This window comes from Scleropages formosus, chromosome 18 (genome assembly GCF_900964775.1).
Source record: "Scleropages formosus chromosome 18, fSclFor1.1, whole genome shotgun sequence".
In the NCBI taxonomy this organism is placed as follows: domain Eukaryota; kingdom Metazoa; phylum Chordata; class Actinopteri; order Osteoglossiformes; family Osteoglossidae; genus Scleropages; species Scleropages formosus.
Window position 1 is genome coordinate 1,614,926 of NC_041823.1, and position 18,052 is coordinate 1,632,977.

At 43.7% G+C, this 18,052-nt stretch overlaps 1 protein-coding gene across 5 annotated transcripts in view; it reads right to left on the minus strand.

The window, feature by feature from the left end:
* Positions 1-18,052, minus strand: part of LOC108938346 (class I histocompatibility antigen, F10 alpha chain-like) — a 32,329-nt gene that overhangs the window by 12,169 nt on the left and 2,108 nt on the right. For 3 of the 5 annotated variants that reach the window (XM_029259991.1, XM_029259992.1, XM_029259990.1), the window contains exon 1: positions 177-252. Coding sequence is in view for 2 of the 5 variants with exons in the window: in XM_029259993.1 (XP_029115826.1) it covers positions 12,128-12,397; positions 17,763-18,003 (511 nt within the window). In the remaining 3 variants the exon portion in view is untranslated. Of the gene's footprint in view, positions 1-176; positions 253-12,127; positions 12,398-17,762; positions 18,021-18,052 lie in introns of those variants that run through there. The other 2 variants (XM_029259994.1, XM_029259993.1) reach the window with 2 other exon arrangements.

Consider the following 18,052-nt stretch of genomic DNA (forward strand, 5'->3'; position numbering starts at 1 on the left):
TTCTCAACGTTTTGGTGAAGTATGAAAACTCTGTGATATTTCAATTTGTGCACCATCATGAGAACAACAATTGTAATGATGAAGAAACAGTTTGTAGAAATGAGGTGAAGGAAACATTACTGAACATTTAACACTGATGTTTGATCGTGTGGTCAAATAAGAAACAGTGATCTTACCTGGAAAAGCTCTTTTTCTTATTGTTATTCAAACATCTTCCGATATACGCGCAATTGTTCCCTCACAAAATTCTTTCACTTTCGGTTCCTTTAAACGGTGCCGCGTAGTCAAATACAGCACTATACTGGCCTCTAGCGGTCAGTGTGTAACATGGCGCAGTCCAGATTAATAATAATAATAATAAAGAAGAAGAAGAATCAATTCAAACGCCTCAAAACATCTCATTACAATCTGTGATATACTGTACTATAGTTAATGTACATGTCCTTTTAATGGTCTGAAGTGTGTTTCAGTGAGATGTGGAGGAAAAACACAGAACATGTTGTTCTCTTTTTATTACATCTATTTCACCACCCAAATTACTGGCTCACAAAGATTCTTAAAGATTTTAAAATTCCAGCGCTGTGTAAATGGGGTCCAATAATTAAATATTTTGGACTTTGCTAGACGTCGTTTGTCCCTTTCGAATGTTCTCTACTTTTGCAGCTTTTTGACATCACATTTCATCAGATCAGATGTTTATGTTATTTCTTTAGTGTGTAAGATGCAGAAATATGTAATCATAAAGTCAGGCAGGCAGCACTGTTTAAAATAATCTTCAGCAACTTAAAGTAACCAGGAAAAATCAAGTCGGTGAAGCAGAGATTTATTGCGGCACCATGTCATCTTTAGAGGAAGTTATGTGTTATGTGAGCAAAGGCTAAAATCAGTGTAAAGCACTAGAGAAACTCGACCTGCCAGTAGTCATATCACCATGACAGTAAGTGAAAGTATTTTCAATGTCAGCTTTTTCTTTACTTTTCTTTACATGTTCACTTGTATAAGTTGTCATATTTCAGTGCAGCTGGGGCTACCGTATCAATATAATGTGACGAAGCGTTAAGAGCTCTTCAGCTCATGTGTTTGCTGTTGTCGGCCTCCAGGGATGTGAACGCAGAGAGAAGCTGCTTTGCTCAAACTCTCATTTGCCGAGTTTTATTCAAGAACTGAGGTCGGTGGCTTTGAAATATGTTTCCTCTCAGTGTAAAGATATGCTGAAGCACGACACTATTTTTACAAAAGCAAAATCACAAATGTTTTTCAAATGAGTTGTTCTCCTCTATTGTAAAGCGGTGGATCACAAGAGACATGTGCTTTGCCTTCACTGACACATAAACTCAGACTGTGTGTAGTTTGCATGTTCTTTTTGTGTTTCAAGGATACTACTACCAGAAGTGGGGATCAAACCTGCAGCATTTTGCATCCAAAGCCTGCAGCTATAACCACTACATTACCAGATATCCCATCTCCCTCTTCTTCTAGGACTTTGTACAGTATGGTGATCAGTTACATAAAACAGCAACACACAACCATCCAAGAGAAAAATAAACGTGTAAAAAGAGAACAAAAAGGAATTGAATAAAAACATGTACAATGAAGAATAGAACAGAATGGAATAGAATATACTTTATTGTCCCTCTCCGGGGAAATTAGTTTTGGACATCATGACATGGCCAGTGCACAACATTAGACTCACATAAAACAGTACACACCCTAACCTACAGTTAAAAAAATTAAAATAAATAACAGTCAAAGTTTAAAATCTCTATATACAGTCTAAAACCTCACTTTTGGAATTCCCTGTTTAACAATCTTACTGCAGTTGGCACAAAAGAATTCTTATAACAATTTGATTTACACATCAGGATTCTAAATCGTCTCACCGCGGGTAACATGTTAAAGTTCTCATGTAAAATGTGTGTGTCATCAGTCACAATTTTTTTAGCTTGTTTTAAAATAGATGCCTCATACAATTCCTGTATGGGTCTTTTCTCTTCCCACCCAATAATTTTCAGGGCAGTATGTACTAGTCTTCCAAGTTTTGATTTTAATTGGACAGTCAAGTTTCCGTACCATGCTGGAATACCATATCTTATCAAGCTCTCAAAAACAGACTGGTAAAACAGAAATAGAATCTTCTGGTTTACCCCAAATACTTTCAACCTTCGCAAAAAGTATAGCCTCTGCTGCAATCTAGAACACAGACTGTTTATCTGAGCAGACCAACATAACAGATCATCAATATAAACACCCAAGTATTTATATGAAGAAACCTGTTCAATAGTATTTCCATGTATTATTACAGGACTATGATCCCCCACAGATCTGGGGTCGAAGATCATTTCAATAGTCTTCATTTCATTTAAAATCAAGGAGTTGTTGTCACACCACCCCACAAAGCTGGCAACCTCAGAAAAGTACTGCGAAGGTGGGGTGTTCCTGTCCAATAAACTCAATATTGCAGCATCATCAGAAAATTTGATGAAGAAGGTATTATCCTGACTAGTAACACACTCATTAGTGTATGATGTAAATAAAATGGGTGAGCTAACGCAGCCTTGTGGGACCCCCATATTAGTAGTTTTCATCTCAGAATAGGAATTATTGACCCTGACTTGTTGTGTTGAATTTGTTAGAAATGAATGAAACCACTTAATGCAAAAAGGGTTCACTTTTAACTCCGTCAGTTTCCAAATTAGTAGCTGGTGTTGAAGTGTGTTAAAAGCTGAACTAAACTCTATAAAAAGTAGACGTGAATGTGCTTGGGTATCTTCTAAATGCCTATTCACTGTGAAACTCAAGTTCACTGAGATACACACTGTATACGTGGGGTCATTATACTGTAACACGTTGTGCTCGGAGGGGCCGAAGAAGGGCGCATAGACAGCAGTCTCTTAAACAATTTACATTACATTTATTCATTTAATTTATTCAGTCGCGGTGGCAACAGGGAGAGCAGAGAGGCCCAGTCGCCCCTTACACCCTGTTCCCTGCAACTTGATCCAGCTCAGCCTGCGGGATCCCCAGCCGTTCCCAGGCTAACTGCGAGATATAATCCCTTCAGCAGGTCCTGGACTGACCTCAGGGTCTCGTCCCAGTTGGCCGTGCCCGGTATACCTCCAGTAGGAGGCATCCAGGGGGCATCCTTATCAGATGCCCGAACCACCTCAACTGGCTCCTCTCGATGTGGAGGAGTAGCGGCTCTACTCTGAGTGCCTGCTGGATGTCCGAACTCCTCACCCAACACCCTTGCGGAGTGAGTCCCAACACCCTGCGGAGAAAACTCATTTCAGCTGCTTGTATCCGCGATGTTATTCTTTTGGTTTCAAAATGGAAAGAAGATGTATCAGAAATCAGCCAACGTCAGACAACTGGTGTCGCTTCAGCTGAAAGAGAAGCCCAGAGGCTTCTTTTGCAAGGTCAACTGAGCCATTGTCATCCCTGGAAACCTTGGAAAGAATGTTAAGAATGACTTCCTCATTCTCCGGAATACGCTTGATGACTTCAAAATGACTTGTCCAGAGGATTTCTAACAATCTCTTGAGATACGGCCAACTGTACCTCTGACAGACAAAATGATGCCTGAATAAAGAGTACAGGGAGCCTGACTAGTCACAGAAACTTTTGACACAAGGTTCATGTGAGAGAGGAGACAGAACAGGTGAGGGGCTTGCCTCTCGGTGGCGTTTATTTAGGGCGGTGCAGGGGAAGATAACAGTGGGGGAAAGGGGGAACCGGGAACTGGTAGAGGGGGATGGTGCTTCGGGGTCGTGGTCGGGATCGAGGCTGTGGTCGGGATCGGGGTCATGGTCAGGATCGGGATCGGGGTCATGGCTGTCACAGGTCTCTCTCTTTCTCTCTCTCTCTTCTCCTCCGTCTCTCTCTCCCCCTCACTGGCGGGTCCGGGGGACGAAATAGAGGTTGCAATCAGCCCCAGCTGCGACTGGCTTACCCCGGACTCCGCCCCCCTTCCTGCCCGCTTCGGCGTGTTACGGTTCACTTTGAATTGCATGTATGATTGAGAGGTGAAGCTGGTGGTTATAGCAGTGGATTTAGAGTATATGCCTGTCCAACTTTTTTGCAATAAAGCCTGAACACTGCGTCGCACCCCACTCATCACTGATGCTCCATCATAACACTGGCTCAGTATATTGTCAGCACTGATTTCTGTTTCAGACAAGTGTTGTGATGTAATCTGCATCAAGCTGCTGGAGTTCTAATAAGCCAACGAGATGTTCCTCTGCCACACCGTTGCACACAAAGCGGATTGCAACAGATATATTTTCAATGTTGCACCGATCCCTTGTGCCATCATCACTTTTTAAACAGAATGTTTTATTTTTATAAGGATGCGGTGGCGCAGTGGGTTGTACCACAGTCCTGCTCTCCGGTGGGTCTGGGGTTCGAGTCCCGCTTGGAGTGCCTTGCGACGGACTGGCGTCCCGTCCTGGGTGTGTCCCCTCCCCCTCCGGCCTTACGCCCTGTGTTGCCGGGTAGGCTCTGCTTCCCCGTGACCCTGTATGGGACAAGCGGGTCTGAAACTGTATGTATGTTTTATTTTTTTCAGAACCATGGATACCAAAATTCCAATCACTTCATTCTGGATGGTTTTGGAAGTGTACTTTGCATTTTGTGTGATATTTGATGTAAAGTCAGCAAGGTATTTATCTTTTTCCAACGTGTTTTTAAACAAGTTGGCAAAAAGCCCTGCAGCTATGCAGTCCTCCTCATTGTCAAATGTTTTCCGATCCCCACGTAGTGGAAGCTCATTGACCTCTAAAAATTTCACAACACCTGCCACGCTTTTCTATGTGTTGGGGGCCGAGCGAGCATGCTACGGTCTCTCCCGACACCTGTCCTGTTGGCGGCAAAACTCTGTCCACGCGGTTGAGGCCTGTAAATGAGCCTAGCTACAAGCATGTTTTTGAAGCTCGCCTGCGGTCACGTTCTAATGCTGCTTTCCAGTTTTTAAAACCCGTCGAAACGAAAGTGTCTTTTTCGGAGAAAGCGGCACCAAACACTCGACACGGAAAACAAAAGCAGCATCGGGCTCCACAGAATATTCAAGCCAGGGTCGTGACTGATGCCAAGCGGCCGAAAAGCATCTCTCCTTCCCTCCAAAAAGAGTTCGGGGATATAATTGCAGAACCAGCTGATGAGGATTTGCCCTGTTTAAATCATCTGGGACCGAACTGTTGCAGTTTTGAATGGGTGTAACTGTGTTTTTGACACGATCGGAAGCTGCTGATGAACTTACTTGACTCGTCTATTTCTCCAACCTCATTGCCGCAAATGGATGAGGTGGTAGCTGTGCCACTGGTTTTCCTTTGTCTTTCGGAACAAGAAATCTCTACATGTTGTGTTGTCTTAGGAATACTAAAGTGTATAGTAGTAATAAAGTTCTCTAATAATTCTAATACAGTTCACTGGCTGTTTCGATCGTTGCTTCGTAATTCAGCACGTCCGTTAACCTCAAACGTAGCGAAGTGAATGAGGCTAAGGCTATTTGTCTCGACAGCCAAAAGAATAAATAAATCAATCAATAAATAAATAAAATACCTGGAGCTGAACTGAATATCACACCAATTTTGAGACTGGTTTTGGGGTGTAGGGCCAGGGTGGAACCAAGCTTTTGATTGGGTGGGCCAGACCCACCATGGCCCCCCTGTGGAGCCGGGCCTGGATTTTTTCAGCAATTCATATTTGTCCCCAGGTTTACACTTGAAGAACTTTCTAATATTATATTATATTATAATATTTTAGTAATGGGCATTGATGGGGAGAAGAAAGAGACAAGGTTCTTTGCCTCTTGCTGCGTTGTGTCTAATGAATTCTCTATTATGGTGATAAACCTGCTCTCTTCATTTGCTCCATCAACACCAGGTGCTGATATGATCTGACCAGAAATTCCTTCATGTCCTTCACTACCGCATACTCAGACCTCATCTAATCAGGTGAGATGCTCATTTTCAGTGCTTATCCTCGAAGACCATCCAGCTGGCCCTGGTGCGTAGCAGAGAGCTGCTTCAAGTCTCATCAAGTAGGTCACGGGCGCCAAGCCGGGAGACAAGTGGCAGGATCCAAGCGCGGGATCGTGGGTCGTGAACGGAAGGGACAAAGATGGGAATCAGGGTCAGCGTCAGGTGTGCGTCAAGCAACCAAGGCGCAAATGGCGTCTTTCGGGTGAATCATTGTTCATCGTCAAAGGTCAGAGCTGTGGTCAAAGCCAAAGATGTGTGTCGCGGGGGCAAGAAAGCTGAGTCAGGGTGAAGCAGTCGGAAATACGGGAGAAATAGGAGTGAGGTTGCAAATGCAGAAGGGACAGTTGTCTCACTGAGATTCCGCAACCTGTGAGCCATTATCTGGCATCCTTTATACTCGACCCTGTTGATTCAGATCAGCTGCGTCCAGCTGGAGTGTGGTTCAAGGGCGTGTACGGAGTACACTTTAGTTATGCGGTTTTCTTGCAATTCTGTTCATATGGACACGGTATGTTGGTTGGTTTAAGTTCAGACTCATTATTTACAGGAATCAGTTAAAAACTAGCAGGTAAAAGTGAGTAGCTACAGGGACTGAGACTTGAACAGGACACTGAGGACTAGAAACAGCTCTGACACAGCTGCTCACACAACTCCAGAAAACAGATCTGATGCTCAGAAAAGACCACTTTGTGTTTCATGGCTCTTATTGCTGTGCTGATTGTCTCCCAGGTTTCATTTGTGTTCTTCCCAGCCCTGTGACAAGAGACCAACAGTGGTTCAAGCCGAGAATGGTGGGTACGACCCGTCTGACATTTCATCTCTTTCACACGTTTGTTCTGAAGCTGCCCGACACCGTGGTAAAGGAGAACCCCTATGGTGAGATACCAGATGGTACTCATGACTGTTCCTCTGAGCCACAATTCTCCTAGTCATGTTTTACATTTATTCACTTATTTACAGACACTGGGTACTTTTTATAAAGTCTTGGATATAGCTACAGTACTAAATGAAATGTTCCTGTAGATTTCAGAGATCCTGCATCCCTCCCCCAACCCTAACAACCACACCACCATTCCAGTTTCTATTGTCTGAGTGCATTTTACTGAGTGTGTTTAAATACTGTTATACTTTTTAAGACAAGTTATGACTTGGTTTTGCATTAAAAGTGATATTATACATAAAGGGGGGTGCGGTGGCGCAGTGGGTTGAACCACCGTCCTGCTCTCCGGTGGGTCTGGGGTTCGAGTCCCGCTTGGGGTGCCTTGCGAGGGACTGGCGTCCCGTCCTGGGTGTGTCCCCTCCCCCTCTGGCCTTCCGCCCTGTGTTGCCGGGTAGGCTCCGGTTCCCCGTGACCCTGTATGGGACAAGCGGTTCTGAAAATGTGTGTGTGTGTGATATTATACAGCTGTGTTTTCAGCTGTAGTGAAACAGATACTAGAAACCAGAAGTAAATTTTATTTATTCCTGTCATCAAAAACATGTAAGTCACACTACAGCTTTTAAATAACATTCTCATTATAGTTTATGTGAAAAGCTGATATTAATATAACTCTATCTTTATAAGTAAATGAGAACAAACAGGAAAAGCACATTTTACTGTCACTGGAACAGGACTACAGTGTTATTAATTTAATATACAACAAAGCAATAGGAAACTTTGAAAATACAATATCACACAACATGTTGCCACACAAGTACTCATGTATGTTATAAATGATGGGGTCAGTCCAGTTTCTGGAAGGTTTACAGAAGACAGGAGCAGTAAAGTCATTAAGATCCTGAGGAGCTGCTTGATGAATCAGCATCACTTTCTGAAAATAAAAAGAGTTTGATCAAAATGAAATAATATGGAGGCAACACGACTGACTAATGGGTTTATTCATCATTAGAACCAGAAGATCTACCATACAGTCATAAGAGTCCTTTAACTAAAGGCATTATGGGGGTAATTCACATTTTTTCTCGTTTCGATGCTTAAAAACATTTACCTGAGTTTCTTCTATACACTGCATTTTTTTTTTTTTTGATATTCCAAATTGTTGCTGAAGCATAAAATGCACAGATTTACTTTATAATTAGTAGTGTTTCAAGTATCAGCATTACAATCTCAAATAAATGTTTTTAAAATTCCTATTTTTTGGCAGTGCTGGGGTTTCCACATGTTCTAGGTTGTTCTCATTATATAATCAGTTGGTCGTACTGTGGTTACATTTCTTTTGTACTTATTCCATTAGCTGGAGGAACAATATCTATGTATTCATGTATGAACACCATCTGCAGGACTGATACGTGCCAAAGTAAGGAGTTAAAGTGAATCAAATCCTCCTGAGACTCAGTCAGTTCTATTTGTTCAGTAAAAAACCTCAACTGAGAGACACAGGAGAAACTACACCCTACATGGGGTAAAGTGGAGTAAAAATGAACCTTAATTCCCTTCTGTGCTTTCAAATTATACCACAAGTGTGGGGTGGAGCTTCAAAAACTTCCTATAAATCCTGGAAATATATCTTATAAACAGATTTTCTTTCAGTTGGGACACAAGAGGACGTCTGAGGCTCTCCTTCAACACACCTGGTCTGTGACTGGGAGTCAAGAGGACAAACTGAGCGATGAGGACATAGAGGGACAGAGCAGTGGGAATCCCACAGACACGTGTCAGGTACATTGAGCCCTTTACACTCTACGTGTTTTACTAGTGTACATTCACACAGGTGTGGTACTCACTCTGGGCTGCAGCGTATTTCACACCAACAGCTGATGGACACAAGTTCTTGATCTCTGGAAAGAAATGACACAGTAATGATCAGTAGAGGAGGGTTATGGGAAATCTCAGTGAAACACCTCCTCTGTGTCCCTGCTTGTGACTCCACAGTTTATTACTGTGACAATAATGGATCTGTCCATCATCCAGTCCTCATCCTCCTCACCAGTGTGTCTTCTCTTCCTGCAGAGGACAATGCAAGTGATGATGATGATGATGAGTACAGTCACACCCAGGAAGTAGAGCAGAGCTGCACACATGAGCACAGTGTATGAAGGAGCTTCTGGTTCTGGAACAAACACCATACACGGAACAACAGTCCTGTGAGGGAAGTTTTTTGGGTTCAGGATGACTGTAGGCAAACAGAAATTATATTCCAACATGTTTCAATGGAGTCTCAAAGCAGTACTGCAACACATGTTACAAAGCAGACACTGAAACTAGAAGTACAATTTATTTTATTTATTTATGCCATCAAAAAACATGAAGTTTTAAAAAGCATTCTTATTACAGTTCATGCAAAAAGGCAACATTAATATAACTGTATCTAAATGGATTAAGGAGAGCAGACAGGAAGAGTATATTTTAGAACGCAAGAACATATTATTCACCGAATATACAGCAAAGCAAAGGGAAAGTTTATCGTTTGCCTGGGAAAAAATCTACATTCAGAATTGGAAGTATCGTTTCTACTGAATGTGTATCGCTATCGCACCATCATAAAGTCAAAAAAAATCGTAAGTCAAACCATCGTAAGTCGAGGAGCATCTGTACAGCAAAGCAAATGGAAAGTTGCATTAAACACCTTTGTGCCATAAAAGGCAGAATACACCAAGACTTTCTTTTTCAAAGTACAATATCACACAGCATGTTGCCACACAAGTACTCATGTATGTTATAAATGATGAGCTCAGTCCAGTTTCTGGAAGGTTTACAGGAAACACCAGCAGTAAAGTCACTAAGATACCGAAGAGCTGCTTGATGAATCAGCGTCACTTTCTGAAAAGAATGAAAAAAAAGTTTAAACAGAATAAAATAATATGGAGGCAACAGGGCTGAGATATGGGTCTATTCATCATAAAAACCAGAAAAATGTACCATAAAGTCATAAAACCAAAAGCATTAAACAGGAACAGTTTCTCATGGCTAAAGTGTTAAATGTACAAAAACCGGACAGATTTAATGTAAAATGTTTGCTTGGCAAGTCTCAGCATTAAAATGTTAAATAAATGTTTTAAAAGCACCGATTTCTCGGCACTGCTGGGGTTCCCACACATTCTAGTTCTTCAGCGTCGCCCCTTTGAACACTCTTGACCTCAAACACTCAGTCCCAACATTTGGACTCTGACTCTGCTTTTGTCCACAACCTCCACTGTGGCTCTGAACCTGATGGTGTCTTCATCTCCCCTCCACTGGAAAGACTCACGACACCATCTCCTACCTCCTCCGCATCCATCAACACCCCTGTGTCCTGCACAATGTCCACGTTTGCCAAGATCCTCACAGACGGATCCTGCTCTGGTTGCTCCCTCTCCTCGCACCTCCACACAGTAAACTTCTGCACTTTGATCCACTACCGACTTTTGCTTCACTGTGATTTGTGACATAAGGGGGTAGCTGGTTGCATCTCGGTAGGGTTGCTGTCTGTAAACTCATATGTTGCATGTTCAAATCCTACCTACTGCTGTAGCGCTCTAGATGAAGGCACTTACTTCATATAGCTCCAGTAAAAATTACCCAGCTGTATAAGTGGGTAAATAACTATATGTATCAACACTGTAAATTGCCTGGAAGAGAAGCATCAGTTAAATGGGTACTTAGCAGAGTAACTCACAGTAGGTGTCTTAACCGTATATTTTACAAGATTATCTTAGGCAGGGGACTAAAACAGCAACTTTCAGGTGACAATATCCTGAATGACTACAGTGACACTAATTGTTTCCCCACTAATCCAATACAATAAATATCCCGGTCAGAGAAGAAGAATCTGTGCATCATCCTGCCCTTGAAGAAGATTCTGCCAAAACTCTTTCTGCACTGATATCAATTTCTGAGACTCAATCAGTTCTATTTGTTCGGTAAAAAACCTCAACTGAGACACACAGGAGAAACTACACCCTACATGGGGTAAAGTGGAGTAAAAATGAACCTTAATTCCCTTCTGTGCTTTTAAATTATACCATAAGTGTGGGGTGGAGCTTCAAAAACTTCCTATAAATCCTGGAAAAATATCTTATAAACAGATTTTCTTTCAGTTGGGACACAAGAGGACATCTGAGGTTCTCCTTCAACACATCTGGTCTGTGACTGGGAGTCAAGAGGACAAACTGAGCGATGAGGACATAGAGGGACAGAGCAGTGGGAATCCCACAGACAGGTGTCAGGTACATTGAGCCCTTTACACTCTACGTGTTTTACTAGTGTACATTCACACAGGTGTGGTACTCACTCTGAGCTGCAGCGTATTTCACACCAACAGCTGATGGACACAAGTTCTTGATCCCTAGAAAGAAATGACACAGTATGATCAGTAGAGGAGGGTTATGGGAAACCTCAGTGAAACACCTCCTCTGTGTCCCTGATTGTGACTCCACAGTTTATTAGTGTGACAAAAATGGATCTGTCCATCATCCAGTCCTCATCCTCCTCACCAGTGTGTCTTCTCCTCCTCCAGAGGACAATGCAAGTGATGATGAGTGCAGTGAGAACCAGGACAGGGATGAGAACTGCACTGATGAGCACAGGGTTTGCAGGAGCTTCTGGTTCTGGAACAAAGAGCACAGACAAACATGGTTCATATACAGTAGATCACAACTCATATACAGTACATGCGTACAGGTGTCTTACCCCAGCTGACGTCCAGCTTGTTGTCCACACTCAGGTGCGACACAGTACAGGTGTAGCGGTGTCTCTCTCTCAGCTCCTCCTCACTGACACTCAGACTCCTTCTCAGCTGGTAGGTCCCGTCTCCGTTGGGCAACACCTGTCCTCCCGTGAGCTCCCGGTCTGGGACGGGCCGGTCGTCCCTCAGCAGGGTCATGTTGACGCGTCGGGGGTAGAAGCCGGTAGCCAGACAGATCACCCGTTTCCTTCCGCTGTCTGGCTCTGTCTTCCATATGACTCTCACTATGGGGTCTTCTGTGGGGTCAGAAAGAGGACTTCCTATTCAAGAGCTGTCACTGATGAGTGATGAGTGATTCATGTCCCATAGTCAACATAATTTCACTTTCATCAGTGCGTTGAACTTTACAGTTTAATGTGGACTTTTTACTTGTGTGTAAATACAGTGTCCTGTAGAGACCAGTCTGGGTTCCCAGTGAAACACAAGACTATGAACTACACTGAACTCTCACTGAGTGTGTGAACAGATACCAACACAGTACTTTACCTTTCCTCAGCAGTATGTTCTTGTCCTCCTGCAGGTATCTCCTAAGTGTCCTCACACACAGAGGCTGGTACAAATTCGTGTAAGTCATTTGTTTAATTTCCCTTGTTACTTTGCTCCAAACAAACTCTGGGATCATTGTATTCTGTGTATGTCTGATGGCATCATACTGACATTTTTCCTCTCCATCATAAGCTGATATTACAAAAAATCTGTTCAGTGTATTATCCTCCAGGTCACAAGCTGTAAATACCTGATAAACATGAACTCCTGCTGAAAAAAGGATAAACACAGAGAGAGACACAATTTTCACATGTAGACACAATCCTTGTGTGTTTCATACATCCATCAATCCTTATATTTAGCTAACCCTGAACCCTTGTTGTCCACAAGCTGACAGTTATATCTGAGGAAAGTGATGTTCAGATCACTCAAGGTACACAACATCATTATGGACTTAAATGATTTTAAAATTGAAACATGCAGACTGTTCACTCACATTAAATTCTTGTTTACCAAGTTATGTCATGAACAAACCCTAAAGGGGTTTAGTTATTTCATAACAGTAATATTGTATCAACCACTTCATTTATCATGTCTTCAGAGGTACTGCAGTTTAATACCCTCTATGGTGTTTGTGACATCAGCAGTTTGGCACATTTACATTTATTCATTTAGCAGACGCTTTTGTCCAAAGCAACATACATCGCAGCAGAAGTACAATTTATGCATTACATTGAGAGGAGGAGACATAGCTGCAGCCCTAAGTCTCAAGCAAACCTAATTTGTTCCCTACCACTTGCTACACAGAGGTTCATTGTTCAGGTAGGTGCATAAGAGAGAAATCCTGATCCCCACACCATTTTTATTATAATAATAATAATAAAAAGATACACAAATGAGCAGAACAATACCAGAGTACTGGCTGAATAAAGGTTGTATCTGGGGATGCTTCTGGAGTTACGATACGTGAACAGTTACACCGTAAATGAGCTATAGAGATCTTGGGCGAAGTGGATCTGGAAAAGGTGAGTTTTCACACCCTTCTTCAAAACACGGAGTTTCTGCAGTTCTGAGTAACAGGAGAAGGTCATTCCACCACAACGGACCCAGAACTGAGAACCTCCGAGCTTTGCCTTTTGTGCGCAGGACCACCAAGCGAGCAGAAGTAGATTAGGGAAGGGGCCTGGCTGAGGTATACCAGTTGATCAAGTCCTGTAATTAGCCGGGAGCAGTTCTATTGATGCATTTGTACACAGTAACCAGGGTTTTGAATTTGATACAGGCGGCTAGAGGAAGCCAGTGCAGAGAAATGACTAGAGGAGACACATGGGAGCACTTTGGCAAATCAAACAACTCATGCAGCAGCATTCTATAGAAGCTGTAGAGGTTTGATGGCATTAGCAGGAAGGCCACACAGAAGAGTTGCAGTAGTCCAGGCCATGGTGACTTCCCATCTGGGCAAGTAGTTGGGCGGAGTCAGTAACAAGGTAGGGACGGATCCTACAAATATTATGCAGGATGTATCTGCAGGACCTGGTTGTGGCTTCGATGTGCTGAGAGAATGACAGACTCATCAATCGTAACTTCCAGACTCTTAGCAAAGGAGCTAGGCAAAATGAGTGAGTTGTCTAGTTTGATCGGGAGGTTATGACAGGAGGACAGGCCAGCTGGGAGGTAAAGAATCCCTGTTTTAGAGAGGTTGAGTTGGAGGTGGTGATCATACATCCATGAAGAGATGTCCGACAGACAGGTAGCAATGCATACGGAGATGTCTGACGCACCAGGTGGAAAGGAGAGGAAGAGCTGGGTATCGTCAGCATAGCAGTGCTATTTGAAACCATGGGAGGCTATGACCGGACTGAGGGAGGAGGTGTAGATGGAGAAAAGAGGACCCAATACCAAGCCCTGCGGCACACCAGCTGAGAGAGACAGAGGAGAAGAACGAGAGCTCTGCCAGACTACTTGATAGGATCTGTCAGAGAGGTAGGACTCAAACCATCTGACTGCCACACCTTTGATCCCAAGCTGGTAAAGAGAGGAGAGTAGAATCTGGTGATTTACAGTGATGAATGCTGCAGACAGATCAAGGAGGATGAGGACCAAAGAGAGGGAGGCAGCTCTAGCACCTTGGAGAGCGTCAGACACCGCGAGAAGGCCCGTCTCAGTGGAGTGACCAACTTTGAAACCAGACTGATAACCATCAAGGAGATGGTTCCAGGTGAGGAAATCAAACAGTTGATCACAGGGCGCCCGCTCAAGAGTTTTGAACAGGAATGAGAGGAGAGAGACCGACCACACACACACACTTTCAGAACCGCTTGTCCCATACGGGGTCGCAGGGAACCGGAGCCTACCCGGCAACACAGGGCGCAAGGCTGGAGAGGGAGGAGACACACCCAGGGCGGGACGCCAGTCTGTCATAAGGAACCCCAAGCGGGACCCAAACCCCAGACCCACCGGAGAGCAGGACTGCGGTCCAACCCACTGTGCCACTGCATCCCCTGGAGAGAGACCAGTCTGTAATTTTCAACCAGATTGAGGTCCAGGGAGGATTTTTTTTTTTAAAAAAAAAAAAAAAAAAAGAGGTGAGATTAGAGCAGTTTTTAAGGCAGCTGGGAAACAGCCAGAGGAGAGTGAGGAGTTGATAACAGAAGAGACGAGGGAGGAAAGTTGCGGGGAAATATTCTGAAGGAGCGATGCCCCAATACCAAGCCCTGGCTCTGCGCAATATCAAGAGGTCAGCAACTTCAGATTCGGAGAGTGGCTTGAAGTTGGAGAGGATAGCTTTGCAGGGAGGTCCAGCGCGAACCGGGCAGGTTGATGGTGAAAATTTATTAGTGATTGCTTTGACTTTGTCTCTGAGAAACAAAACAAAGTCTTCAGCAGTGAGAGAAGAGGGAGGAGGTGGCAAAGAGACTGTGGGTTTTTTTGGATACAGACTGTATTTTGTTGTGGAAGGAGGTGGTTTTAGCTGAAGAGACAGCAGACTGAAATGTATCGCTCTGCTGCCCGCAGTTTGGTCCTGCCAGCACGTAATGTATCAGGCAGCCATGGGGTAGCAATGGGACGTGCTGGTCCAGAAGACAGGGCAGAGAGGAAAGTGTTAGTGGCATCTTCTGTAGATAGATCTGAGAATTGCGGAGCAGAAGGGAGAGCGACCAGTGTAGCAGAGGCAAAGCAGGAAGGTGAGAGATTTTAAGTTGCGGCGAAAGGTGACAACAAGTGCAGGAAGAGATGAAGAGTTAATGGTGAGGGAGGGTTGAAAGGAAATTAAGAAGTGGTCAGAGACATGCAGTGGAGAGAGAGAGAGAGAGAGAGAGAGAGAGAGAGAGAGAACAGGACAGCCACAGTTGCAAGAAAATACAAGGTCAAGACAATTGCCCGCTTTGTGAGTGGCAGGGGATTGGGAGAGATCAAAGGACTGTAGGAACAACAGAAGGCCACTTGCATGAATGTCATCAACATGCAGGTTGAAGTCACCCAGGAGAATCAGCGGAGAGTTGTCCCCTGGCAGAGAGCTCAACAAGATGTCAAGGTCATCCAGGAAGCAGCCAAGAGAGCAATAAAGGACAACCACAACAAAAGTGATTGGGGCAGTGATAGAGACAGCATGCCATTCAAAGGAAGACAGATCATGCAGGTGAAGAAAGAACAGAATATTCCCACTTGGGAGAGATGAAGAGGCCTGTGCCTCCACCTCTGCCAGAGGAGCGAGAAGTGTGAGAGAAGGAGTAGTTAGTGGAGAGTGCTGCAGGTGTGGCTGAGTTGTCTGGGGTGATCCAGGTTTCAGTTGGGATGGGAAGCATAGGCTTGTATGAAGTCAGCCTTTCTCACAGCAGACTGGCAGTTCCAGAGTCCCATAGAGAAGTTAAAGCAAGATGGAAGGTTTGACAGGTGAGGATAAACCAGATTGCTGTAGCAGCAAGAGCGCCAGGTCTCCGACAGTGGCGAAATCGCACAGCTCGCTTACCGTAGAAGACATTGATGGCTAACATGTTATATGCATGCTCCCTTGTCTTTATACCCCAAGTCTTCACACCAAGAGGCTACCGCTGCTGCTACGGGGGTCACCAGCTGCTATTTAAACTGGGCTACTGCCTTTCAGCTGACTTCCGAAACTACACCAACAATCGTTGGCAACCAAAGCAAACAACCAACCAGACGCGATTAATCGAACTCACGGAGTCACGCCCACTCCCGCTACAGGACACAGAAATGATCCGGAGAACAGTCTTCTTAACAAACTGCAAAATACTACATGACAAACAAGAGAATTACAGTGCCACGCAATGCTACACAAATGCACAACCTATTGTATCTATCAACCTGCACAGCTACACGACATGAATGTGCGACACAGGAAAAAGCGGTAGCAAAACAACTACACTTTATCACAAACACCACGAACAGCGGCGACGCACCTCCAACGCAAAATATGTATAATGCACAATGTACGCAAAGAAGGAGACTTTGAGGAAACAGTCACATAAACAAGGATCTTTTGCCGAACGCAGGCAAGGCAGCGTAATGCTGAGTAATAATCCACAACCTGATGTTACTCCTTCACCCCTTTTATGAGGACGGTTAGAAATTTGGGATCAGGTGCACTGATGGGGCCAGGTGGACCTGGAGTGGTGTCCCTTGTCATCATTCAAATTGTTCTTCTGGGTCGTGGCACAATGTTTATGTTATCCTTGAGTATGAATTTACTTTGATTTTGATTTTAATAAATAAGTACTTTATTCAACTTAATAAAGATTAAAAAAAATTAACATCACTGCTTTTTGTTGCTGTAAAACAGTTTCAATTTAATATCTTTTTTCATTTCTGATAAAAATCCATCACCGAATATAATATATTCACTGTTGGCAGTACCGAGTTTTAATCTGGTTTGTTAGTAAGTTAATAATACTTAGTTACAGTTAATTTAGTGCCAGCGGTTCCAGAAAAATTAAAAATGAGCAAATGACCAAATATTGAGCCTGATATGAAATCAAAGCTCTCCAGCATTTATCCAGATATCTACTCCACGATGTCTCATCAAAAGCATCTGCAGTTTTCACTACTTTTAAATTAATGAACTTCACAAAATATGCTTTTAAAGTCATAATACCGGCATTTTCCAGAGAAATACATTAGTATAACATGCCATAATTTTAACACTGAATGTATGCTAAGAAATAACTGTAGGCAACAGATGGTGCATTATGTTTTACTTTAGCAAAATGGTCTTTGGTCCAAAACATTTGAGAGCCAATGATCCAATGGGAACACACACACACACACACACACACACACACACACACACACATTTTCAGAACCGCTTGTCCCTTACGGGGTCACGGGGAACCGGAGCCTACCCGGCAACACAGGGTGTAAGGCCGGAGGGGGAAGGGGACACACCCAGGACAGGACGCCAGTCTGCCGCAAGGCACCCCAAGCGGGACTTGAACCCCAGACCCACCAAAGAGCAGGACTGCGGTCCAACCCACTGCGCCACCGCACCCCCCCCCAATGGGAACAGTTTCATGTAATGTCTGATAACTGTTTATTACGGAGGAGAAATTCACATGCAAACACCATTAATAAATGTTCTATGAATGAGCTGAGATGAACTTGAGACAAGTTTGCTCACCTTGAGTGTGATTTGAGCGTTTCATCATGATATGTGATGAGGTTTTCATTCTAGTATAAACATCTCCTGTCCCAAAATCTCTGAGAAAAGTTTCCTCCATGATGTCATTTACCCTCCAGTGTCTCCGAGAAACAACCTTCTTTATATCACTGTCATAGTATTCCACAGGAACATCATTGACCAGCAGTACCGTAGTGAACTCTGGGAACTGTGTCTCTCCAGATATGAACGTAGCCACCATGGTGAGAGAGTGGGAGTCTGTTTTAGAACAAACATGATCAGATCAAAAA